Source organism: Eleutherodactylus coqui, chromosome 3 (genome assembly GCF_035609145.1).
Source record: "Eleutherodactylus coqui strain aEleCoq1 chromosome 3, aEleCoq1.hap1, whole genome shotgun sequence".
Lineage (NCBI taxonomy): Eukaryota > Metazoa > Chordata > Amphibia > Anura > Eleutherodactylidae > Eleutherodactylus > Eleutherodactylus coqui.
The window spans coordinates 186,366,880-186,391,661 of NC_089839.1; the positions used below are offsets into that span (position 1 = coordinate 186,366,880).

Here is a 24,782-nt window from a genome sequence, read left to right on the forward strand (position 1 = left end):
ATCAATACTATTGGCTGTATATGAGTTTAGCTAAGGTTTTAGGACAATATTCTCTCTTTACTTCTAATTCTATCTTGATAAATATTGCTTAAATGGTTATTTGAGAATTTACAACTCAATCTGAATATATATGCACTTTTTTTGTCTTAAAAACTCATTTTATTGAATAACGATCCAATTACAAGAAGAAAACAAAACAATGCAGAATCACATCTTGGAAGCAATAAACACAGTGTCATCAAAACAAGGGAACAGTCCGTGCTCCGCAATAATCATCATATAATACCAGAAATAAAAAAGGAGGACACAGGCAAGGGTAAAAAGTTATTAGCAATAAAGTCTATATCATAAAGGCATTCATTAATGCCCCGAGACCAAATGGAGTCAACAGTGTAAAGTGAGAATTATACCAGCCACCCCACACCTTCTCAAACTTCTCGGGATATACAATCTATTTTTATAGACCACCTGTTCATACATCAAAGTGGTATTCACCATATTTTTCCGTTGGGTGATAGAGGGTACCGTAGAAGCCAACCAATTCAAGGCTATTGTCTTTCTTGCTAGAAAGTGGGAGCTCCTTAAAAAAATCTTTTGGTGGCATGTCCAGTCATTCTCCTGGAGTAGACCCAGAAGACAGACCTCAGGTGTCGTAGGGATAGGAGTATATCAGATCGTAACTCGGCAACCTCTCCCAGAATAGCATTACATCTGGACGGCCCCAGATTAGATGATAGATGTCTGCCCCATGGTTCAGAGCATCTATGACATTGTGGATGGGGTATCCTACCCATACGAAACAAGCGAGTGGGAGTCAGATAGCATTAGTGAAAAATAAACAATAGCTTATTATTAGCCACAGAAGGGCAGACACTGAGATGAGATTCTGTAGCTGTCTGAATATGCTCTTCTGTAAGGTGTGGGGCAATCTGGCGCCATTTGGTCAGAACTATTAAAGGAAATGCTAGTATTTAAAAGGTAAGTATATAAAAAAAAGATATGAAGCCTATATGTCCCTGGCTTCTCAGTCAACCTATTAAAGGCTAAGAAGATATTGAAAAGTTAGAATTTTAGAGTATGTCGTAGCTGTAGCAATTTATCAGGGGCTGATCTAGGTAAGTTACTGCAATGTCACAGGTCTTCAAAAAAGTACAATACACCTGCATCACATAGATATTCTAGCCATGTTAACCCATGGGGGGATCAGAATTGTGAATCCTGTGAAGATAGAAGATGACTGAGGAAGGGATTTTACCATAAAGGGGTCTCAGCGATCATGCCGTGAAATTGAGTCAAAGATTTGGCTTGTTGCCAGACATGCCTAGCCAGTTTGTAACACTAAAGTCAGTGAATCCTGGTAGGGGTTCCGATACAGCCCACAAGGCAACTATGGCAAGTGTATGCAGTAAATGGTGAACCAAGCTTGAATGAGCCGTAGTTGCCCCTGCCTGATTCCTATGTCTTTGCAAAGTATTCAATTTGAGTTTAGGCCTGTCCCCTCCCCAGATGAAAGGATGTGAAAAGGAGTTGATTTGTCTAAAAAAGGACCTAGGGATTGGTGTGTCGGAGTGTGCTAATGCATATAGACATTTAGGAAGTATAATCATTTTAATTAGATTTAGTCGTTCCGCTGTGGAGAAAGGTAGATGCCTCCATATAGCAAATTTAGTTTTAAGATATGTAAGCAGCGGTAAGAATGTTTAGATCATAAGACCGGAATGAGTCTCTCGAGATCACAACCCCTAAATATTTAAACGAAGAGACTGTTTTAAGCCGCAAGAAAGCGTCTCCAATTATCCCACCTCTTAGGGACAGAAGCATATAATAGGATTTCTGCTAATTCATTAACAATCCTGAAAAAGTCCCAAACGTATTTATATGCACTTTTGAACTAAATACTTGAATATTGTCATACAAGGCATACACAGTGCTGCCATATATTACCTAAATAATACCACCATGTAGTATCTAAATACTACCATATGGTTCCCCCATACTCAACAGAGTTTAGCTTTCAATCCAACAAGCACATCGGGCATACAGAGACCTGATTGTCATGTCCGTTTAGTCCTGCTGAGGAAACCAACCAATACATTCTAAAACAGGGGATGGGGATAGGCTGAGCAATGTGGAAAACAGAGGGGATTACTGAGTCACTAGACATGCTGGACCAAACAGTGGGTGGTGACTGAAATGGTGGAGAAGCCTAAAAACTTTCCTTAATCTGTCCTATCTGGACCTGCCTATTAAGCGGAGCACCCGCCCCCGAAAAGTGTAACACCACTTCTAGAACTTCCCTAGATTCCGTATTTGTTCCTAGATATGAAATAAAGGAGAGGGAATATGTGAGGACAGGGCAGGTCAGAAAAGACAAAAGAGCAACACAATATCTGAGTTTGAGGACAGAACATACATAGTCCAAAGTCCCAAAAGAATGGTTCCAAAAGAAACATTCTGATTAAACACCTCTAACCATTGACCTGTATACAAATGCAGAGGAGCTAGAATAAATACTCCAAATAAGCCACTAATTGGTTGGCAGAGATGATAGGCTCAGGCAGCCTATCAACTTAACAACAGAAGGGAGTTGTTTTTCCTTGAATGACACTGTGTATGCACTGGCAAGGCATCACATGGTCTGGTGTTCACATTGTGATGCCACACCATGCGTGCACATGTGCTAGATCTCTGTGACACTGATGATGGTGAAATGTTTTACGAAAAGCTTCCCAAATAGCATTCAAGGTGGTTATGTTTATAGTTTTTTACATATGGTAGGTTAGTATGGAAAAGTAGATTATAAAACAAGGAAAGCAATTGTGATATAATTAACCGATCTTGTAGAATACTGAAGAAACTTTATGGAACTGTTTCTAATTACTAAATATACTTCAGAAACCGCAAAAGAGTCAACATCAAGGAGCAGCAAAAGTTTTTTAAAAAACGTAGTCCATACAAGATAAATCATGACACATATCAAGTATTTAGCACTTACAGCTCCCCAAGGACCTATTCTCCATTGACTTCCACTTGAGCCAGTTGAGCGTCCACTGTTCCTGTTCAAGATCGCCAGGGTTGGGTTTGATCTTACTCTTTGGTCTATGTTTGGAAAAGGATGAATAGGCCTGCCATAGTCATGGTTGACGTAGTGACAAGGGGACATGGAACACTCTTGCTCGGTCTGTGGACTGTCTTCCGGATCACATTCATTATTATCAAATGATTGGCCAAGGAAATCCACACAAATCACTTGTCTCACAGCCTTCCCCTGGCCACAGGTCACTGAGCACTGGAGTGAAAATTAGAAAAAAAATTCTTGTTTCTAAATAATTCATTTTGGCAAGCAACAAGAAGTGACAACACAATATTTCACAATATTTAAAAGATCTAATATTCGTAGCATGATGGACGTGACGTATCCTAGCTAGAGATGAGCGAGCGTGCTCGTTTAAGCCTGGTACTCGAGCTGGTAGCAGTCTTTTCGAGTAACTGTGTACTCGCCAGAGCAGCATGCGGGGGGTGGTGGGGGAACGGGAGGGATCGGGAGGAGAGTGATCTCTCTCTCTCTCCCTCCCACATGCTGCTCCGGCGAGTACACAGTGACTCGAAAAGACTGCTGCTCGCTCGAGTAGCAGGCTTAAATGAGCACGCTCGCTCATTTCTAATCCTAGTCCGACAGAAACGTGCTCAGGTTAGGAGAGCCCTGTAAAACGGCAGCATCATCTAAAATGAGAAACTAGCCTGGCACTAAGAAAAATGGTTTAATGATTTGTTTTTTTAAAAACCTTATTATGGCTTTCCAAGCTAATTAAGGAGAGCTCTTTATTTGGTACCTCCATCAGTTAGCCTTAGCTGACAGTGGCTACAAAGAGCGTCTCTCTGGAGGACCTAGCACATCCTTGCCTTGCATGGACAGTCTATTGATTTCACCAGACACCAAGCAATGCTTACATTTCCCTGTGGTGGTACTGTAGGGGGACTGGCAGGTTCCTCATTTGGGTCCTATATTAGTTACCCATAGTAGAGCGTCTATAAACAGCATCTCCCTCCAGAAGATCTGGGACATCAGTGCCTTACACGGACAGTCGATTGATTTCAATGGACACCATGCAATGCTTACATTTCCTGTGCTGGCACTACAGGTGAATTAAACATTTTTTGCTGTGTTCCGATGCACATAACAGCTGATTAGTGAGGTCGTAGCAGAGCTTGTTTTTAGGGATTCCTTCTAATTAATATGGGAATGGATTGTAAAAAGCAAAAAATATCTTTAAAGGGTTTATGCCAAGATTAAAAATTATCATTGATCATGAGAACGAGGATCTTAAAGGTCCCTGAATGAATGGACCGATGGTCAAACCTTTTTCCCCGGAGCTCCATACATTTCAGTGGGACTGCCGAAGATAGCAAAGTTCAAGTGCTAAGATATCTCCTGTAGTCCCACTGAAATGAATGAAGCGACAGTGAACATGCTCGGTTGCCACTCTTCTCATACCAATGGACATGGGATGCCAATTGTAGGTTTTTTCCACATTGTATATTACAACACATATGTTCCTTGTGATGTGCTTACAGAACTCCATTCCAGTGCTTTCCATTGTCCGCATGGAGTCACCGTACACACTTCAGTTGCTGATGGTTTTGGCAGGTGGGAACAAGCCGCTTCATCTGCCACTGCACCTTGATCATCACGACAACTGACGTATCTCATTCTGGTCCCTTTACCACAAGTTGCTGAGCACTGGGAAATATTGAAAAGATCTATGATTAGGATACAACCAAATAATTTCCCCAGATGCCTCAAGAAAGACTCTTCAACTTTTTGCCGAATATTGCTTTTTCTTCTTTCTAAACATTTAATGACTGTGTCTTACAGAATACTGATAGTTTAGTAATTTTAGCAAGGTAACATAATTCTATAAAATCTAACAATAAAGCTCACAGTCCATTTATGGAAGAGTTTTTTAGAGCATGTCAACAATAAAGCTTATTGTTGTCAAGACATGGAATTCACGGTACCCCAGAAACGGTCTCGGTTATACGGCAGCTGACGCAACCTGGTCATGGTAACCATAACACAGTACCAGAGGATCGGATAGAGATATGGTTGTAGAATAGAGCCAAAGTCAGGGCAGGTGGAATTCTTGCATAACGGGAAGTCTTGCATAACCATGAATCAGGCCGAGGGTCGGGGTAGGTAGCAGGAAGAGAAAGCATGGTTAAACAAGCTGAGATCAGGAATGGAGAAAATGGGAAAATTGAGTAGAACAGGCAACAGGCACGGATCAAAGCAGAAAACAGTCTGGACACAGTAGATGGCTAATTGCTCAAACATCCACCAGTGGGCATGGGTGCACAAAACAGCTCTAGTTGAGTCAGGGCTGGTTGGAGATGGGAAAGCTGGCCATTTAAGAGGCAGGCTGGCAGAGATAGAGACTCTAGGATGCAGAGGAGTGCAGCTTTTGGCACACCTGACAGAAGATGGATGTGGACCATGACCTAGAAGGAGATGGCAACCACAGTCACTGGCTGTGACAATTATGAATACTTGTATCAGGTAACCATTTCATGCACTGTTACTTAGGGTCCTTTTAAAATGGAGAAATTGGCTCTACTAGAGGAGAGCCAATTAGCAAGATTAGCGATCATCTACCTAACTTTTACATAGGTCGATTCAGACTGTATTAGAGGACAAAGATCATTCGTCCTCATAGACATGTCACTGGTCGGTTGCAAATCTCTACATTTACACAGGAAACAACAATCAGAAGGCAGCGCTCCAAAGGAAAGAGGTGATTATAAGACAAATTCTCAATTGGATTAGACTCCGACGTTGCCTGATTCCCCTGAGGGGCACCTGTACGTTAAAGATCCAGATAGACGGAACACACAGTATAACAAATGACCACTACAAAGGTTGTGATCAGCTGGAGATTCTGTGTGAGGGTCACTGGTCTATAAGCGACATCCCTTTGGGAGAGCGTCACGTGGTAACTCAAGGCAAATGCATACCGGGAGACAGAAATGAATGGGTAGCAAATGAAAAATCCCAGCACTCCGGTGCAATGTAATGAAAAAATAAGAAATTAAAATTTGGAGACTTACTTCACTGGGGTGCCTTCCTGCTGGCACCCCCAATCCCAGAGAGCATGTGATAGAGCCACAGGCAAGTGCAAGAAGAGGATTTCCAGAGATTCCAAATTAAATATTTATTATAATGCGACACGTTTCGGCTTTTCACACAAGCCTTCTTCAAGAATAATTATTTCTTTTTTCATTACATTGCATCGGAGCGCTGGGATTTTTCATTTACTACCCATACATTTACACAGGGTGATGTACAGCCGACCACTAAGCATTTTGATGTTTGAATTTATGAGCCAATCAGCTGACATATAAGTGTTTGCTCATTTGTTGGTTGAACATTTGTAATTTTATGTGACTCGATGATTGGGTGAAAGATTCACGCAAATGTTCTTGTCAAACTATGAGGCCATGTAAAAGGCCCTTTAAAGGGGGGTAATTTGGGATTAGAAGAACATGAGTGATGTCTCTCTACAATGGCTGATTAGAAATAACTCTGATCCCAAGGATTTCATCCTTTGAATAAAGTAGTTAATAGTGTGGAGCTTAATATATTACCTATCTGTTTAAAGCCACATTCACATCTGAGTTGAAGGCTCTGAAACAGATCTGATGCAAAATCTAGGATGAAATAGAGCACAATGCTGCACTATTTTATTCTGGAAAATCTCAGGCGGCATGACCCTAGATTAATAAAATGGACCCCATTATAATCAATGGGATTCATCTGGTGACCTTTGGGTTTGGCATGTGCTGGATCCAGTGCTTCTTGCATTTTCTTTGCTCAGTTCAATAATAGAACTTATACCGGAAGACAAGAGCAGGAGTTGAATGTGACCCTACACTGACAGGCATAATATGGGGTGATTCAAAAGTCAGGGCCATCTGGAACATTTTCTGATCGAATAAAGAATACAAATAGGAAACCTTTTTAAAACACTTTGATGGGTGAGGAAAAACTTTTGACTCTATGGTGATGCCTGGCAGCCATCTTGAATTCAGCCTAAGAAATGGAAATGGAAAGGAGGTCATGGATTACATGACTTTATAGGTAGAATTTCATCAGAAATTGATAGGTGCAGTCCTTTTTTCAATGCCTGCGATCATTTTTAAGTTATGGATGATGTCAGGTGGAGTATTAATAAAGTTGTAATGTTGAATCACGTATTAAAAACACTACTCATATGTCTTTTCAGGTCCCAGAAGATACTTTTAACAATTCAGGACAGAATTGAGACTATCCTGATGGTCGGTAACAGAAGTTCACATGAGGTGGCCGAGATTTTCAATGAAGAACACCCAGAAAGACAGTCAGCGAGGGAACAAACTGTCAGGAGACGGATTCAGAAGTTTTGGGAAACTGGTAGTGTCCAGAACAGTCTGAGAATTTGCTTATTAACCTCACCAATAAAAACTTGCCTCAACACTAAACAAGACAGAACTTGCGAATCATGTATCTTCTTCACACATTTGTAATATCCATGGACAGAATTCCAAGCAACTGTCAGTGTTATCTTCACACAAGTGTTGCAGCTGCAGTTTGCATGGGTGCCATTTGTGTGTCTTGAGGATCCTTATGACACTTTGTTGACTCACATCGCTTCATTACCAGTCTATTGATGCTTCTCTGTAGATTCTTCGTGAAAACCTCGGTATTGGACAAATTGCTCAGATGAGCAGTTCTTGGTTTGTCCTGACACTACCAGTTTCCCTAAACTTCTGAATCAGTTTCCTGACAGTTCAGGCATTTACTGGCTGTCTTCCTGGGTGTTCTAGATTGAAAGACTCGGCCACCTCATGTAAACTTCAGTTACCGACCATCACGATGATCTCAGTTCTGTCCTGGATTGTTAAAGACATCTTTTGGTACCTGAAAAGAGACATGTGATTAGTGGTTTCCTGAATTCAGCATAACAACTTTATTAATACTCTACATGACATCATTCATAACTTGAAAATGAAGGCATGATGAAATTCTACTCTTAAACCAAGTATCCCATGACCCCATTTTAACTAAAGTTTCTTCGGCTGAATCCAAGATGGCTTCCATCAAAATGGGCGAAAGGCACCACTATAGTACCAAACGGTTTCCCCCCATCCATCTAAGTGTTGTATAAAGTTTCCTACTAGCATCTCTTTTGGTTTATAAGATATTGCAGGTGGTTCTGACTTTCGAATCACCCTGCACATTGCAATACAATAGTAGTAAAGTGAATTATAGAAGCCATAGTCGAATAGCAAGTTCAAGTCCCTCCGTGAAATTAAAAAAAACACTTTGATGTTTCTTTTTCATTCATTATGTAGCTATTCCCCAGTATATACAAGTGAGCTAGTGTTACATTAGTAAGCTATATCTTTCTGTCTGAAACTTCCTCGCCTCTTTTTCCACAGATGGTCATGTGATCTCAGGTCTGACCAGTTCAGATCTGCTTGGGGGTTATGGATTCATTTTCTAGTCAAATTCTCAGTGTGTGTGTGATACTTTTATATGCACCCTACCACAAAAAGCGCAGGGAGGAGGATACAGGCACTCACAATTACTGATGATGATCACACAGATCCTGTCACACAGTTATAATAGAGGAGATCACAGCTCAATCTCCTGACTGTATATTTATGGTCTGTAATTTATAAATATAGTAGGTAATGATAATAAAGCTGTGCCCTAGCCAGCAGGATGGTATAGCCTCTGCTAATGTTGAGCTGATGCATTATGGGATAGATGTGAAACTAAAAAGATGATGCCCGATAGGCATCAGACATGAAGCTGCTGTGCAGGGAAGTGATTGAAATACACAAAGGAAACCTCTAGAGTATGACAAGCAATCAGTTGAGGGGTGCAGGCATGGAAAATGTGTTTTCGCTGGAGTGGCCCTTTAATTAAAAAAGAGTAAAAAAATTCTATGGTGTGCAAAAAGACCAATTCCTGATATTTTCTATAAACCACCTCAAGACCTGATGGAAAATTTAATGTAGATGTTTTATTAGGAACAGTTGTAAATAATTTCTTTAAATGCAGCACAATCTATGTAATAATCGTAAGTCATCTGTGTTTATTGGCGATTCCGAGCTGGAATATGTAACGCTCATATAAACATTAAATAGGATTAATGTCAGGAGTCTGCCTTCTTAAACACCCGCATGATCGTAATGATAACATAGGCTAAGCATAAGATACTCAGCACATGTCCCGAGGATGTCACAGCTGAGAATCCCAACCTATTGCAACCAGAGAGCAGTGGATGCATTTTGGAAGAGGTGCAGTCGAATGCAGTAGAGATCAGCGGCTACGGCAGTGCTGTAGGTACAGAGAGTGATGCATTAGTAAAATATACTTACAGGGGTCCAAGATCCAAATCTCCACTGTGTCTTGCTGTGGGCAATCTGTTTGGTTTCAGGAATGCCTGGGCATGCAGCTGTTTCACAGTCCTGTCAAAATGAGTTTGGTTTGTTAGGCAGCTTCCTTTCCATAATTAATGCTTTTTTGAACTGGTTGCTAAGAGGCAACAAGCAAGGCGGCCTTGCTAATGTCAGTCACTCTACAGTTCAGAATACACAATTGGGTTCAAGCCTAGGGTATGTGTGTTTCCCTGATTTTTAAGAGAATAACTCTCAGGGCTGAACCCCATAAGCAAAAGGGCCCCTGTACAAAATCATGATATGGGCCCCTGGTTTTCCATTCGCTAATTGGATGATAATGGGATGCTAGTCATAGAGCACTCCCTTTACAGCTCTTCGCAATATCCCTCACTAGCAGGACAAGGGTAATCGATCACCTAGAGACCATTAAATGGTAAGGGGTATGGATTAACCACTTAATGACCAGAGTGTTTCAGTGCAAGGGGAACAAGGGGAACAAAAACAAGAACTTCACAAGTTTTTGGGGAGATCTGGAAGTTGCAGAGAAGTTAAGCAGTGGAAGGATCAACATAGGTTCCTACACCCTAGGGCTACGCTTTTTCTGCAGATCCAGGACCTGAAAAAATGCTATATGCGGAGATTCTCAACTACGCTCGAGAAAGAACAAAACACTGTTCCTGTTTGAGGTCTGCTGGACAGAGAGAGTTCTCCGTAGCCTACTGCAGTTGCCAATGCTGCACTTCTCTGACCCACGCCTATAGCTTGATCGGAACCCAGCTTGCTGTAAGCTCAGTTTGTTAAAAATTAGAGTGGAGCTTCACCCTAATGTAGTCTGCTCTTGTGAGACCCCTGACATCAGCGCTACACATTCCTTATTGTGGGGCAGCTTGGGGCCAGGTGCTATCTGTGGTTCAACCCCAGTTTTACCCTAGCCCCGCCACTTGCTGCCCCATTACCATCCTTACTCAGCCGGCCTACTTAAAATGTTTTTAATTTATAGACCTTCATTTTTGAAATTAGTGCATTAATGCTAAAATAAAATATAGGAATGCATTCCGCATTTTGTTGTGATATATAACTTGTATAGTCTCGGGTTGGTATGTGCAGTATTTTTTCTTTCTCACATTTATGTCCCCCATGACATTACATAAGATTTCAGGGGAACATTCGTAGTGTCATTTTTTAAACTTATTTTCTACTTTTCCAATGTAACTGGGGTATCCATAGGAGTAGCACTCATAGAAGCCCCAGTTATGGGGAAAAGCATCCCCATAGTATGATATTAGTTATTGGCTGTCAGAGCTTGTCAGCTATATCAGAAGATTAGGACCTGGGTGACATCCCAACGTCAGCTCCGGTCCATGTGATCCTCGTGGTGCGTGCTCAGCCCATCTCTGACAGTATATGGAGTGACTATGTTCTTTTTAATATGCCTGCTGTATCATTAGCAGTAGTGTTGAGTGAACTGAAACTGTCAAACTAGAGATGAGCGAGCACGTTCGTTTAAGGCAGATACTCAAACGAGCATCGCTCTTCTCGAGTAACTGCTTACTCGTCCAAGCAAATGCGGGGGTGAGCGGAGGGGGTGAGAGAGAGAGATCTCTCTCCCGCCACCCCTCCACCGCCCCTCGCATTTGCTCGGAGCGTGCTCGCTCATCTCTAAGTCAAACGCTATTTCAGGTCAAACTTTGCCAAAAGTTTGGTTGAGCTTGATTCCGAACTTTGGTCAGTTTGTCTTGGCCGAACCACTAATGTTCTTCTTTGTGCTTTTAAAAAGGGTTTTTATGGATCTTAGAGCTTATTCACTTGAGCGTATATCGGACGCGCTTTCATGGCTGGCCGATATACATGACCATCTGATGCATTGGATTCCAATGCATCAGTTCAGATGGACGATTTTCCGATGCGTAAAAATGTCCGGCCTGAAAAGCTAGCTGATACGGTGTGCATTTGGGTGATTGGTCAGGGGGTGTTATATATGTGCATAGGTTGCTCACATTTAATAGCTTGACAAAGACCGAATGTTGAGGTCGAAACGTCGCCACTTGTGAGATGATGCGGTAACTATACTGCTTTCCTATGGAGGCATAAAGTTTATTTTTTGCACCAAAAAATTCTGCTGCCTGTTTGACTCCTTTCCTTTATTGTACCTTTATGGGATTTGGATTCAATCCCGGTACAGGCGTGCAAATATATGCTCCTTGGAGGAGTTTCTTCTGTTCCCCCCCTTATGGGTTGTGGAGAGTGCTGCTGGTTCCTAGTTTTTTGTTGGGCTGGAAAAGATAGTTCTGGGAGCCTATGAGAGCTGCCAGAAAAGGTAGGTGGGAGGGAGTTTAGCAGTGCCTCTGCTAAACTCCCTCCGCCTCTCCACACCTTGCCGGCTGTTGGGAAAAGGGGAGAAGATGAGACAGGGCAGGAAATTAGCACACTAACTCCCGCCCCCTCCCTTTGCCAACAGCCGGTAAGGGGCGGAGAGGGGGGGGAAGTTTAGCGGAGCTAAACTCTCTCCCTCCACCAGACGGTATTCCGGGTGCAGTGTATACTCGCCGCACCCTGGCCGTCTGAATAGGCGCATAAACGGAAGAAGTAGCACCAGAGTGAAGGAGCACTTACACAGTATTAGGCACAAGTTTAACTTAACGGTGAAATTCCGATTTGGTTCAAACTAATTAAGACTCAACCAAACTTTTTGCCGAAATTCAATGAACTAGCTGAACTGGACTCTTCAAAGGTTCGCTCAAGTATCTAGCAACATGTTATAGCAAAAATCACTCAAATACTTGCAAAACATTCAATGCAAAGATCACGTTGTATTTCAAAGTCACAACAGAAAATCCTGTTTTTATGGAAAATGTCATTTGTTGGATTTTGGCCACTTTGAAAATCACCTCTCCACTGGAGAGCTATTGAATTGACAGCCCAATTTTAATTTATTCATATATTTCCAGGAGGAATAACACAGAAAAAGATGTCAGGAGAGCTGACGGCTCCATTTAGCCCCTTGTTCATGGCATGCAAATGGATCATTGCTTTAAGATACCTCACTCAAGGACATAAATTTGCTGGACTCAATGCAAAATCAATAACAGGCTGCCAAATATAACACTGGTGACCTCTAATTGGGCAGGGAGGGCGTCGGGTCCCTTGTTGCACTACAAATGTAGCAGTTTTCAACTGTGATAACTTTCTGCAAGTTATCTAATCTTAAGCCAGTAAAAACTATCTCTTATCTTAACACAACAAATCACATTGTAAAGTAATGGAAAGGGTAAAAAAACCTGACACATTATAACATGTTAGAGGGAAAAGGGACTTGTTATTTGTGTTATTCCGCAGCGCTTTTAAGTAATTTATTTATTACCCCCCAGCAAGTTGGGTGCTCATTTTACCAACCTTGGAAGGATGGAAGGCTGAGTCAACCATGCGGGGATTGAACCCGTAACCTTCAGGTCATGAGCCAGAGCTTAGGACTGTATACTACTGCCTTAACACTCTGTGCCACACGTTAAAAATCATGTTAAACTCTGCTGCATCTTGCAGTTCCCAAGTTCGATTCCTTGTAGATACTGTATGCACCTGATCCCTCCAGCCCTGATCATCCAACTCAATGATTGCCATGAAATTCACAGTCTCACCTGAGCGTCTGTAGGTCGAGTTGCTGCATTGCACTCGCTGTCATCCACCACAGCTCCATATGCACCCACAACGCATTTCACTGCTCTCATCTGATAACCGGTTCCACACGAAGCTGTACACTAAACATGGAAATACATATTGATTATACTTGTAAGACAAGGCTTAGGCAATCGACAGCAATTTATGAAAATCTATAACGCTTTTCCCTACTTGAAACATTTCATTTGAAATTGAGGTCGGCTCGCTCACCTACTGGCTTGGATTACACATGCTTGATTTGATGCCCTACAGTGTAGAAGTAAAGTATCTCAAACTACTTAGCAAACTCTGGTATGAGGAATTCAGAAGTAAGCTAATAATCCCTATGTGTGAAATAAGTCCTCAGCCACATCACATAGGGGTCTGCTCAGAACCATTCTGGGGACTCAGATCATTGAAGCAATAGGCATCTGCTCCAGACCCTCTCAGCTTTAGGGGCATCCAATTAAAGAGGGAGACACACCTGAGCAATGAAGGCAGTACAAGCATGCAATAATGATACAGCTACAAGTAGCGACATGGCCATGATGTATCCCAAAACCACTCTGACATTTAGTTCTAATCCAAATTAGAGCAGTTATCAAACTGTGTTAATGCCTGCATAAGTAAACCTAGGAATTATGCAGTTTTCCTGCAAAATCAATTTAAAACCATCTGTGGTCAAACACAATTTTGGCATGGTTTTTGGCTTTACCAGCAACTGCTAAAGAACTGCTTATGGGCCAATGCCCACGGACGGATTTATGCCACGTTCCCCGTGGGGTAAATCCATGGCGGAATAATGCAGCTATGAGGTTCTATTGAACCTAATAACTTAGTCCTCACATGCGGGATTCTGCCACGGATTTACGCCACAGGAAAAAAATCACGGCATGTTCTATTTTACCACATTTTTCGCAGCGGGAGCTCTCCATGAATATAGTATTAATGGAGACTGTGGAAAAATGCTGTAAAAAGCGTGTTTTTCCGTGATTGGCAGCAGGGACTTTTTTGTCTATCCCTACGGCGTAAAACCGTGGGCGTATCCCGCTTCATCCATGGGCATGAGCCCTATGAAGTGCTGCTGTAGTCAATGGCAGATGCCATTGCCAACCAAGTTGTCAAACATCCATATATTTATAGATAGCACCATAGTATCCAGCAACAAATAAAACCCACATCATCTGGAAATCTGGACAGGTTTGTGCTTTTTATCAATTGCATTGGTGCCACACAGCAACATGCACAGTGCCCACAAATCAACCAAACATCATCAGAGAGGATGGAGTGCCAGGCAGTCCTCATTATGTTGGTTGGTTGTATCGCTTTCTCCCAACCCTGCAACAGCATCTGCTCAATGTTATCCACTTCTCCCATGTGTACAGATCAGTGCTTGTGTGCCCCAAGCTTTGGGGCCTGAAGTCTCTTAGAAGCAGTGCACATGCACACCTCAATCTATCTACCTATCTACCTATCTATCTATCTATCTATCTATCTATCTATCTATCTATCTATCTATCTAATATCTATCCATCTCTCTATCTATCTCATATCTATCTATCTATCTATCTATCTAATTATCTATCTATCCATTCATCCAATCATCTATCTATCTATCTATCTATCTATCTATCTATCTCCTATCTATTATCTATCTATCTATCTATCTATCTATCTATCTATCTATCTATCTATCTATCTATCTATCTCATATCTATCTATCTCCTATCTATCTATCTGCTATCTATCTATCTATCTATCTATCTATCTCATATCCATTCATCTCATATCTGTCTATCTATCTCATATCTATTCATCTCATCTCATATCTATCTATCTCCTATCTAACTATCTATCTATCTAATATCTATCCATCTCTCTATCTATCTCATATATATCTATCTAATTATCTATCTATTCATTCATCCAATCATATATCTATCTATCCATCATATCTATCTATCCATCTCATATCTAATATCTATCTATCTATCTATCTATCTCCTATCTATCTATCTATCTATCTATCTATCTATCTATCTATCTATCTATCTATCTCATATCTATCTATCTCCTATCTATCTATCTGCTATCTATCTATCTATTTATCTCATATCCATTCATCTCATATCTGTCTATCTATCTCATATCTATTCATCTCATATCTATATATCTCATATCTATCTATCTATCTATCTATCTATCTATCTATCTCATATCTATCTCCTATCTATCTATCTATCTATCTATCTATCTATCTATCTATCTATCTATCTCATATCTATCTATCTCCTATCTATCTCCTATCTATCTATCTATCTATCTATCTATCTATCTATCTATCTATCTATCTATCTCATATCTATCTATCTATCTATTGATCTATCTATATATCTCATATCCATACAAATAATGAAAAGAATGTACCTGCCCCCATGGACCAACTTGCCATGATGCACATTCTTGCTGCTGACAAGTCTGAACCGATACAGGCTTATTCTCTGGATCACAAACTCTATCATTTACTCGACTTTCTCCAAACTGGCACCAGGTCTGTCGATGTTTATGACCCTTTCCACAAGTCACAAGGCACTGCAAGTAAAGTTACAGGATTTACAACACCATTTCTATGCATCACCGAAAGGATAGACCTGGAAGTGTTGGGATGTCATTAGAGGTAAAGGTATTTGAGACAGTATTATTGTTATAGCACTTAGGCCTCTTTCATACGGGTACAAATACGCTCCATATTACGCATGAATTTTTTATGTGCATAATATGAATCATCGAGTCCCCATTGATTTACATTGGGGCATTCAGACCTACATTTTCATGCGCATATATCCATGCGTGAAAAAATCCCCAACATGTCCTATTTATTACAAACTGAAACAGCCCATTGCAATCAATAATGCAAGCGTATTCACTGCGTATTTGTAAATTAAATCAATGGCACTTGCTTGCAAATTTTTTGCATGTATAAAAAACACGATTCCCAGGTATTTCCAGACTTTCCTAAAAGACCAATGATGAACTGAATGTGCTATGACGAAAAAATTGACCAAAAATGTAAACAATCAGCTTTTTCATCTCTTATTCTTTGCCCATTGCAGTAATTAATCAGCTGCAATCTGTAAGGAAACGTGGCAGTGCCACCACAGGGGAAATTAAAGGGGTTGTACCAAGATTACAAATTATCCCCTATCCACATGACAATACGATAAAATATGATAATTACTTTTCTAAATTGGACAACTGCTTTAAGCTGCCCATATATATTAGTCATTCAAGAACAGTGATGAGTGAACCTCTCAAAAGTTTGGTTCAGCCGGTTTGCTGAAATTTGCCTAAAAGTTTGGTTTGGGCCAAATTAGCTCCAAAACCGGAACCTTTCCAATATCCCTATAACTGGTGTATAAAACTGTCTAAGAGAAGAAGAGGGGGAAAAAAAAGAGGAAGAGGGGTTCGGCCATGACAAACCACCAAATGTTTGTGTTTACACGGAACTGAAGTTTTAGCAAAGCTCGGCCAGAAACGGGGTTCAACTGTTTCAATTCACTCAACACTGCCCATTAACAATTGTTCGTTTAGACAGCATACAGAAAAGTCTGGCTTCTGTAAATCAGCTAGAGGGTTTATATATTTCTTTAAACATGGGTGAAACTATGCCACACAGCCATTGTAGCTGTTATAGGGCCCAGATATTGAGGAGGCCAACTCAGTTGAAGAAGCGTTGTGCTTATGTGCGGGATAAAAAATATTGTGGTGGCGGTGATTTCAATGATTTCACCATTTGGTTGACTGAAGCATCAAAAAGTACATATTCCAGAAATTCAAGGATATGTTGTTCATTCAGTTCTAGTGTTGTCTGTAAATAGTTTTAAAAAATGTATATTCTAAGTTAATAGAAAAGGGTCCCATTTTCATTATCTTCTCATATTTTAACCAGAGTAGAGAGTGGCTACAAAGAGTGTCGCTTCATTTGGAGGACTTTTGTATGTCCATGCATTACAAGGACAGTGTATTGATTTCAATGGAATCTGTGTAATGTTTAATTTCTCCAGTGGCGGCGCTGCTGTGGAATGGCTTGTTGAAAGATTCCTAAATTCCCTGCACTTTTCAGCTGTGATCGGATGATTATCAGGTGACGCTTATAACAAAAAGGGATTGTCTACAGCAGACATTGGTGACAATACAGGTGTCATTCAGCCAACTTTTGTTAATATCTAGAGATGAGCGAGTAGTGCCTTAGCCGAGTATCTCCCTGCTCGTCTCTAAAGATTCGGGGCCGGCGGGCGGCGGGAAGCGGCGGGGGAGAGCGGGGAGGAACGGAGGGGAGATCTCTCTCTCCCTCTCTCCCCCCCGCTTCCCCCTGCTCCCCGCCACAACTCATCTGTCACCCACGCCGGCCCCCGAATCTTTAGAGACGAGCGGGGAGATAGTCGGCTAAGGCACTACTTGCTCGAGTAATGTGCCTTAGCGAGTATACTCGCTCATCTCTATTAATATCCATACAGTGTTTACCCTAAATTGAAAGAGAGACACAGAGAAGATTTCAAACTTTAAAAATCCAATATTTTAGTACTTTGCTCAATTGACAGATTTTTACAAAATTTGCCATTAGTAAACTTGAGGCTGTCACACTTACATCCGACCAGTCACCTGTCTTCCATTGTGGACACAAGACATCGCTGCATCTCTGTTCTGTTAGCTTTTCTTGTTGGCTACACTTGGAATCATCAAGAACTTCACGGAAAGAATTGATGCAAACTGCCCGCCGTCTCCTTGTGCCAGTTCCACAACTTTTAGAGCACTGTTTGTGAAGCAAGAGTCAGAATAATAAGTTCAAGCTGTTCCAAGCAAGGCATAATCACATAGAACAACATGACTGCAACCAACATCTCAAAAGATTTGCAAATTATATCAAATGACCAACATTTCGAAAGGCTAAGCATTACGATTTATCTTCTTGTGTTCCTGCGCAGTGCAATTTATCATCTACTCATTGCACAAACATGCTACTACATGATAAGTGACCTATTGACCAGTTTGTATTGGCCACTATTGTGATGTGCAGAAGAAATGTCTACCTAGTTGCTCAATACTTGTATAAAGCATCAGGATCTGGTCTAATAACATATCTGCTCAGTCAATACTAACTTCTGACCAGGCTGAGTAGCTCCATCTTCCGGTGTTACAGTCCACATAACATTTCTCCTTGCTGCTGGGCTTCTGTAGACCATTGCAGAACCGATCATCTACCTTCTCCATCTTTCCTTCTGACTTGATGACTTTAGCACAGTAGAAATCTAGTATTCGGTAGCCTGGGCCGCACTGAGCAGTGCATTCACTCTTTCTGTCCATGTGCCACCTGTGAACATCTGCTGTTAGCATTGGCCAGGTTGCAGAATGTATCATTAAATGAACAGTCCCTGTATATATTACCTTAATTCACAGTCAGTGTTACAGGGCTCAGTGATGAGCTCAGGCTGGGAAATTCGGTCACATCTTTGATCTGAAACCACCAGATGATCAGAGTCCCTTGTACATATAGGCTTTCTTTTTCTTTCTCCTATGGAAATAGGTAGGTCCAGACATTATTACAGGTAAGACCAAGCAATAATGGTCTCTACATTCTACTTATTACAATAATATCATAACCATATAACTACAATAATATAATAATTCCAAAAAATGGAATTCTCCTCATGTGGGTTTTCTTTGGTTTATCGCCTCTTGTCCTTTATGACTATTTCGGCTCTACAAAGATCGAACAGACCTAATAAAAAGTGGTGTAATGCTGTATATGGGTTGGACCACCTAGATATGGCATCAAAACACTGAGATATGAGTTACAATGGTAGACTTCATGCCCTTGACCACATTTTGTATCAGAATTCTGCGAGCTCATACTCTATTTTCATATGCTTTCAAGATCTTGTATGGAGATACATGGTGGAAATTCACAAAGGTCTTTGTGCTGGTAACACATACAATGCAGACATATACGGTAGAGTTCCTACAGGTTTCTACGGTGGATCAGTAGCCACTCCACGTACTGCTGTACAATACCATGTGAATGATTCTTAAGGCAACTGGAAAATTAGTGATCTACACTAGAAGATGCAATGCAATGAATCAGAAACACAAAATTTCAATATTGCTGTATAGTGCCAGGTTGTGCTGCTGGGACCTATGAGGTTCCAGGAGCACACTTCCAAAGGTGTGAGATAATTGAGCAGCCTGGGTGAGGTGTTCTCCAGTCAGCCAATCCCCACTGGCCTACTGCACATATAAAGCAGCCCCTCTGGCTAGAGGATTCTATTTTACCACTATCCTGGTTTTTGCTTTTGGTGTTCCACGTGTGCAGTTCTCTAGTTTATGGAGGAACTAGACACAATAGACGTAACACATAGGTCTTGGTTCTAGAATAGATAGATACATATGAGAGAGATAGATATGAGATAGATAGATAGATAGATATAGGGGTTGTAGTGGTCGCAATTGTGACTGGGCCCTCCTCACCACACTGCCGCTGTACCTTTACATCTTTAATCTCTTCTTCCCTACACATCATGGCGCATGCCAGTGTGTGTAACCTGTTTCCTCTCCCCCTGCCTCCTGCTTTTTGGTTCCTTTAGTGCTGTAAGGCACCGGAGTGGAAGAGACAAGGAAGGAGGATGCTGGATACACACACACTGCTCTGCACATGATATGTAAGGAAGAAGAGATTAAAGATGTAACGGTACAGTCAAACTGCACAAATAGGGGCAATATGATTGTGGAACAAAGAGGATTAATTACATTGTGGGGGCACAAAAGGGGTGCTCTTAGTACATAGAAGCATGAAAGGGGGAAGTTATTACTGTGTGGAGGCATGAAGGAGGCCTTATTTTTGTGATGGGGACATTGGTGGAAATATTACTGGGTGGTGGACTGAGCTGAGCCACTACATCTAAGTCTGTTGTGGCTTGTCTTACAGTTATGACGACTCCAATTTATAGATTTTTTTTCTGGGAGGGAAAGATATATATCTTGGGGCTTGTGCCCCTAATTTTTTAAGGCCTTACCAATGACTCTGACTCATTTTAGAGACTCAACAATGTTATTGAATGATAATGCGGGTATATGAGATAGATAGATAGATAGATAGATAGATAGATAGATAGATAGATAGATAGATAGATAGATAGATAGATAGATAGATAGATATGAGATGATAGATAGATAGATAAATAGATAGATATGAGATAGATAGATAGATATGAGATAGATAGATAGATATGAGATAGATAGATAGATATGAGATAGATAGATAGATAGATAGATAGATAGATAGATATGAGATGATAGATAGATAGATAAGAGATAGATAGATAGATAGATAGATAGATAGATAGATAGATAGATAGATAGATAGATAGATAGATAGATAGATATGGATAGATAGATAAATAGATAGATAGATATGAGATAGATAGATAGATAGATAGATAGATAGATAGATAGATAGATAGATAGATAGATATGAGATGATAGATAGATAGATAAATAGATAGATATGAGATAGATAGATAGATAGATATGAGATGATAGATAGATAGATAAATAGATAGATATGAGATAGATAGATATGAGATAGATAGATATGAGATAGATAGATAGATAAATAGATAGATATGAGATAGATAGATATGAGATAGATAGATAGATAGATATGAGATAGATAGATAGATATGAGATGATAGATAGATAGATAGATATGAGATAGATAGATAGATAGATATGAGAAAGATAGATAGATATGAGAAAGATAGATAGATAGATATAAGATGATAGATAGATAGATATGTGATGATAGATAGATAGATAGATAGATATGAGATGATAGATAGAGATATGAGATAGATAGATAGATAGATATGAGATGATAGATAGATAGATAGATAGATAGATAGATAGATAGATAGATAGATATGAGATGATAGATATATAGATATATAGATAGATAGATAGATAGATAGATAGATATGAGATAGATAGATAGATTTGTAATCTATCTTCTAATCATTTGGATGCACGAAACTATAACTGAACATGTTGGCTTCACTAAGTATAGCTTCAATGTTTATATCTCACACTGCTAATGTTATCTGCTATTATTTGGTCTTCAAACTCAGTATGATTCCCCTCAGGGATGATGTGAGGCTGAGGCTTATGTCCCGCAGTCTATTTTCCTGAAAACTTAAAAGCCATAGGGGTCTATTGAGGGAATGTTCTTATTTATCTTCTGTGAGAATAATATGACACGTTTTTGATGTGATTGTATCGGCCATTCATCAAAGAGTGAGAGGTGTTGGACAAGCTCTATAGAATAACAATGGAAAGTTTTTCATTCGAAGCTGGAGGAGCTAGAACCTTTGAATCCGATATTACGCTGAACCGCTGGACAGCAGGAACTTCAATGCATTTGTAATGAGGAGATGGGTAATTTATACAAACATCTCTCCCGGGTAGTTGTGACAAAAAGAGAAAGAAACATAATCTTGATGTATTGCTAAGCAAGCTATGTCTAGTAGGAAGTAATAATCAGGGTAAGTTCGCATACTGAATGATGCGCCTCAACCTGCACTACAACACAAATGTGTTAAAGGGATTCTCTGCTTGGCACAATGCCTTTTTGTTAGAAAGACCATAAGCTGATCACAGACTATTATATGTCTGGGACAGGGGTGTATCGATCATGGTTGTAGGGGGTGTGACTATGACCAGACCTAGAGGGGAAAGCAGCCTGCATGATCCATGTAGCTTTCAGCTGGATCCACATACTTAGGAACCAGTTGAAAACTAAGGTGGTGCAGAGAGCCAGAAGCTCCCTGCCCTATTACTTACCTTGGTCAGGACTCGAAAAGAACAAAGTTGTCAGGGTCTCAGGCAGCTCAGGCAGTGCGATGACAAAGCCATGCTAGAACCATCAGGCATCATGAAGAAGACCCAACTGCTTGTTTGTGGAAACAGGGTTAGGTGAGTTTCAGGTTTTTTCTAGCTAGTGCAAAGGGGCACTGTGTGGGGGCATTAGTGTGTGAGGGCATAGAGGGGGTATTATTACTCTGTGGGGGAACTCAAAGGAGCACTATGATTGTGTGGGTTCTAAAGGTGGTACTATTAGTCTTTAGAGGCACTATTACTTAGTTGGGCACACAGGAGGGTACTATTAATGTGGTGGGGGGGGGGGACACCAAGGGGGCAATATTATATCTGGAGCACTGTGGATGGTAAGTTTGTCTAGAGCTCAGAAAAAAGTTGGGATGAAGTTGAAAAGCAAGGAATAAAAATACTGCATAGATGAATTATAATTGAGGGAAGCTATCATGGTGGTCTGGGTCGGATATGGAGGAAAAGTATAAGTGAATTTGACAATCAGAGATGACATCACCTATATGTCTATGAATATAACTGTACTGTAATTACTCAGAAAGAGTCCCCTCAGTTCAACAAGCTCTAAAAATATACAAAACCTACAGATATACAAGCAATCACTAGTAGCATTTCAGTTCACTAATATGTCTTTTCCTAAAGGGTTTCTCCACATTTTCAACCATTGTGTTTAATTATGCAAATGCTTAAAAACTAAAAAATAAAGTATGACTGTCCAATCAGACTATACAGGGTCTGTTTGTAGTCGGTAACCATGGAAACATAAAGCTTAGCATAGGAGCTGTACACACAAAACGGCAGAATACAATCAAGACTATTTGCAAGGTTGCTTCATTTTTTATTTTAGATTTTATTTCACTTCACGGGGCAATCAAAATAATTACATTTAAAATGTGCGGTTAAAGGGGGAATAAGCTGTCTGTTTGGGTAATGTCAGTTCCACTGAAGCGAATGAGGCTGAGCTGTGATACCATGCACTGCCCACTGACAAGAGTGGCACTGTTGCTAGAAAAAAAAAAGCAGGCAGTATTTTCTGTTTTCAACAACTGAATTACAACATTACTAAATTATTCAAAATATTCGTGAATCTTATAAATAAGGAACAAATCTGACTCATTCAATCCCAATGGATTTTCTCTTACCTTGGCAAATTTTACTGCATGCCTGCCATGGTCCATAGGGATTCCAATAGAAAAGCTGAGGTTTATCTTCAATTGGAATATTAAAAGTATATCGAACATCTGGGTTATATAAATTGCCAACTGATAATATCTAAAGGCGAAGAATAAAAAGTGATGGTTACATCATTAAAGTAGTTGTGTGGAATTAGTAAAAAGAGTGCTCTTTTGCAGAAACAGCGCCACTTCTTCCCACAGGCTGTGTCAGGTACTGCATGTCAACACCATTCACTTAAATGGAGTTAAGTTGCAATACCAGACACAGCCTATGGATAAAAGTAGCATCACTTCTGGAAAAAAAATGCAGACCCTTTATTCAAATCCCTGGGCAAAAAAACCCCACAGTTCGTTCAAAGAAGAGCGGTATTACCTGTAGCACGATTTCCTGGTCAATTCGATCCGTGCAATTAATTCTCTCCACAGTGTGGTCTGATCCACTGTACTCAATCATTGCATTGCCCACTTTGATTTCCCTTTTGAACATACTGACCACAAAGTCACCATTTAGAAGGAACTCTCCATGGCTGCTTGATAAAGCTGTAAGAAGAAACGCAATCATTCATATAAAAGCTGCATGACGCATCGGGAGCTTGTTGAGTCAGGCATGATGGTTGCAGATTTATATTCTGTGTACCTTTCTGAATTTATTAGAATCCTTACGGTTATAGTAAACCGTAAGTTCAATTGTATCATTACCTCTAATACCATTTGCTAAAGAAACTATGAAATTATCGTGGGCATATTCATCATTGCATTGAGGATGTTCGGAGCATGGGAAACATAGAAAGCAGGACTGTAGTACTGGGCAGTGACTGCTGTCGGCTCTATCCCTCCCACTCTTGGCTGGCTGTATTCTGCCTCTCCATAGTCCTGGTTTCCAAGACCTGAGTATGCTCAGAATGCATTAGGGTGCATTCACACTCGCAAGAAAATCGCATGATTTTCACGTGATGCGAAAGTGAGTGAAAACGCAAAATTATGAAAGCAAGGATTTTCAATGGTCTCATTCCCATTTGCGATTTTTTTCATTCATGCGATGTGGAGTGAAAAAAAGATCGCAGCATGCCCTATCTTTTTGCGTTTTGTGATTTTTTTTTTATCTCCCATGTTTCCCTATGGAGGCTCCTTTTTCACATCGCAACAACCTGCAATAATCGTGGGCAGCAGCGAAACACTGCAAGAATATTCTGAAGAAAAAGCATCAACTATGACGCTCAAAAATCGGACAAAGACGTGAATTTCCTGCAGCAAAATTGCGATCACTAGTGTGAAGGACCCCTTATAGTTATTATTTAGAACTTATTGAAAATACAGCAATTTAAAGGGCTAGGCCGCTCAATATAATGCCTTTTTATAAGAAGGGTTCCCCAATGATAAGTTGATTTCAGGTGTCCTACTGTTGGGACCTCTAATGATCGTCTGTAATCTGCTGGGGAATTTGGAAGTAAGTGTTAATTTTTCCTGCAGCGCCACCACAGGTGAAATTAAGCATTAGATAGTTTTTACTGAAGTTAATGGTTTGATCACATAAAGAGAAGATCATTGTAGGTGCTCTTCATTCTAGACACT

General features: G+C 40.4%; 1 protein-coding gene across 1 annotated transcript in view; it reads right to left on the reverse strand.

The window, feature by feature from the left end:
* Positions 1 to 24,782, reverse strand: part of ADAMTS9 (ADAM metallopeptidase with thrombospondin type 1 motif 9) — a 242,636-nt gene that overhangs the window by 99,551 nt on the left and 118,303 nt on the right. Inside the window, exons 17-26 of the mRNA XM_066596646.1 lie at positions 23,584 to 23,750; positions 23,178 to 23,307; positions 18,544 to 18,670; positions 18,259 to 18,469; positions 17,747 to 17,911; positions 15,526 to 15,690; positions 13,080 to 13,199; positions 9,424 to 9,513; positions 4,574 to 4,741; positions 2,996 to 3,289 (exon numbers count right to left, since the gene is read on the reverse strand). Of these exons, the coding sequence (XP_066452743.1) occupies positions 2,996 to 3,289; positions 4,574 to 4,741; positions 9,424 to 9,513; positions 13,080 to 13,199; positions 15,526 to 15,690; positions 17,747 to 17,911; positions 18,259 to 18,469; positions 18,544 to 18,670; positions 23,178 to 23,307; positions 23,584 to 23,750 (1,637 nt within the window). The remainder of the gene's footprint in view (positions 1 to 2,995; positions 3,290 to 4,573; positions 4,742 to 9,423; positions 9,514 to 13,079; positions 13,200 to 15,525; positions 15,691 to 17,746; positions 17,912 to 18,258; positions 18,470 to 18,543; positions 18,671 to 23,177; positions 23,308 to 23,583; positions 23,751 to 24,782) is intronic.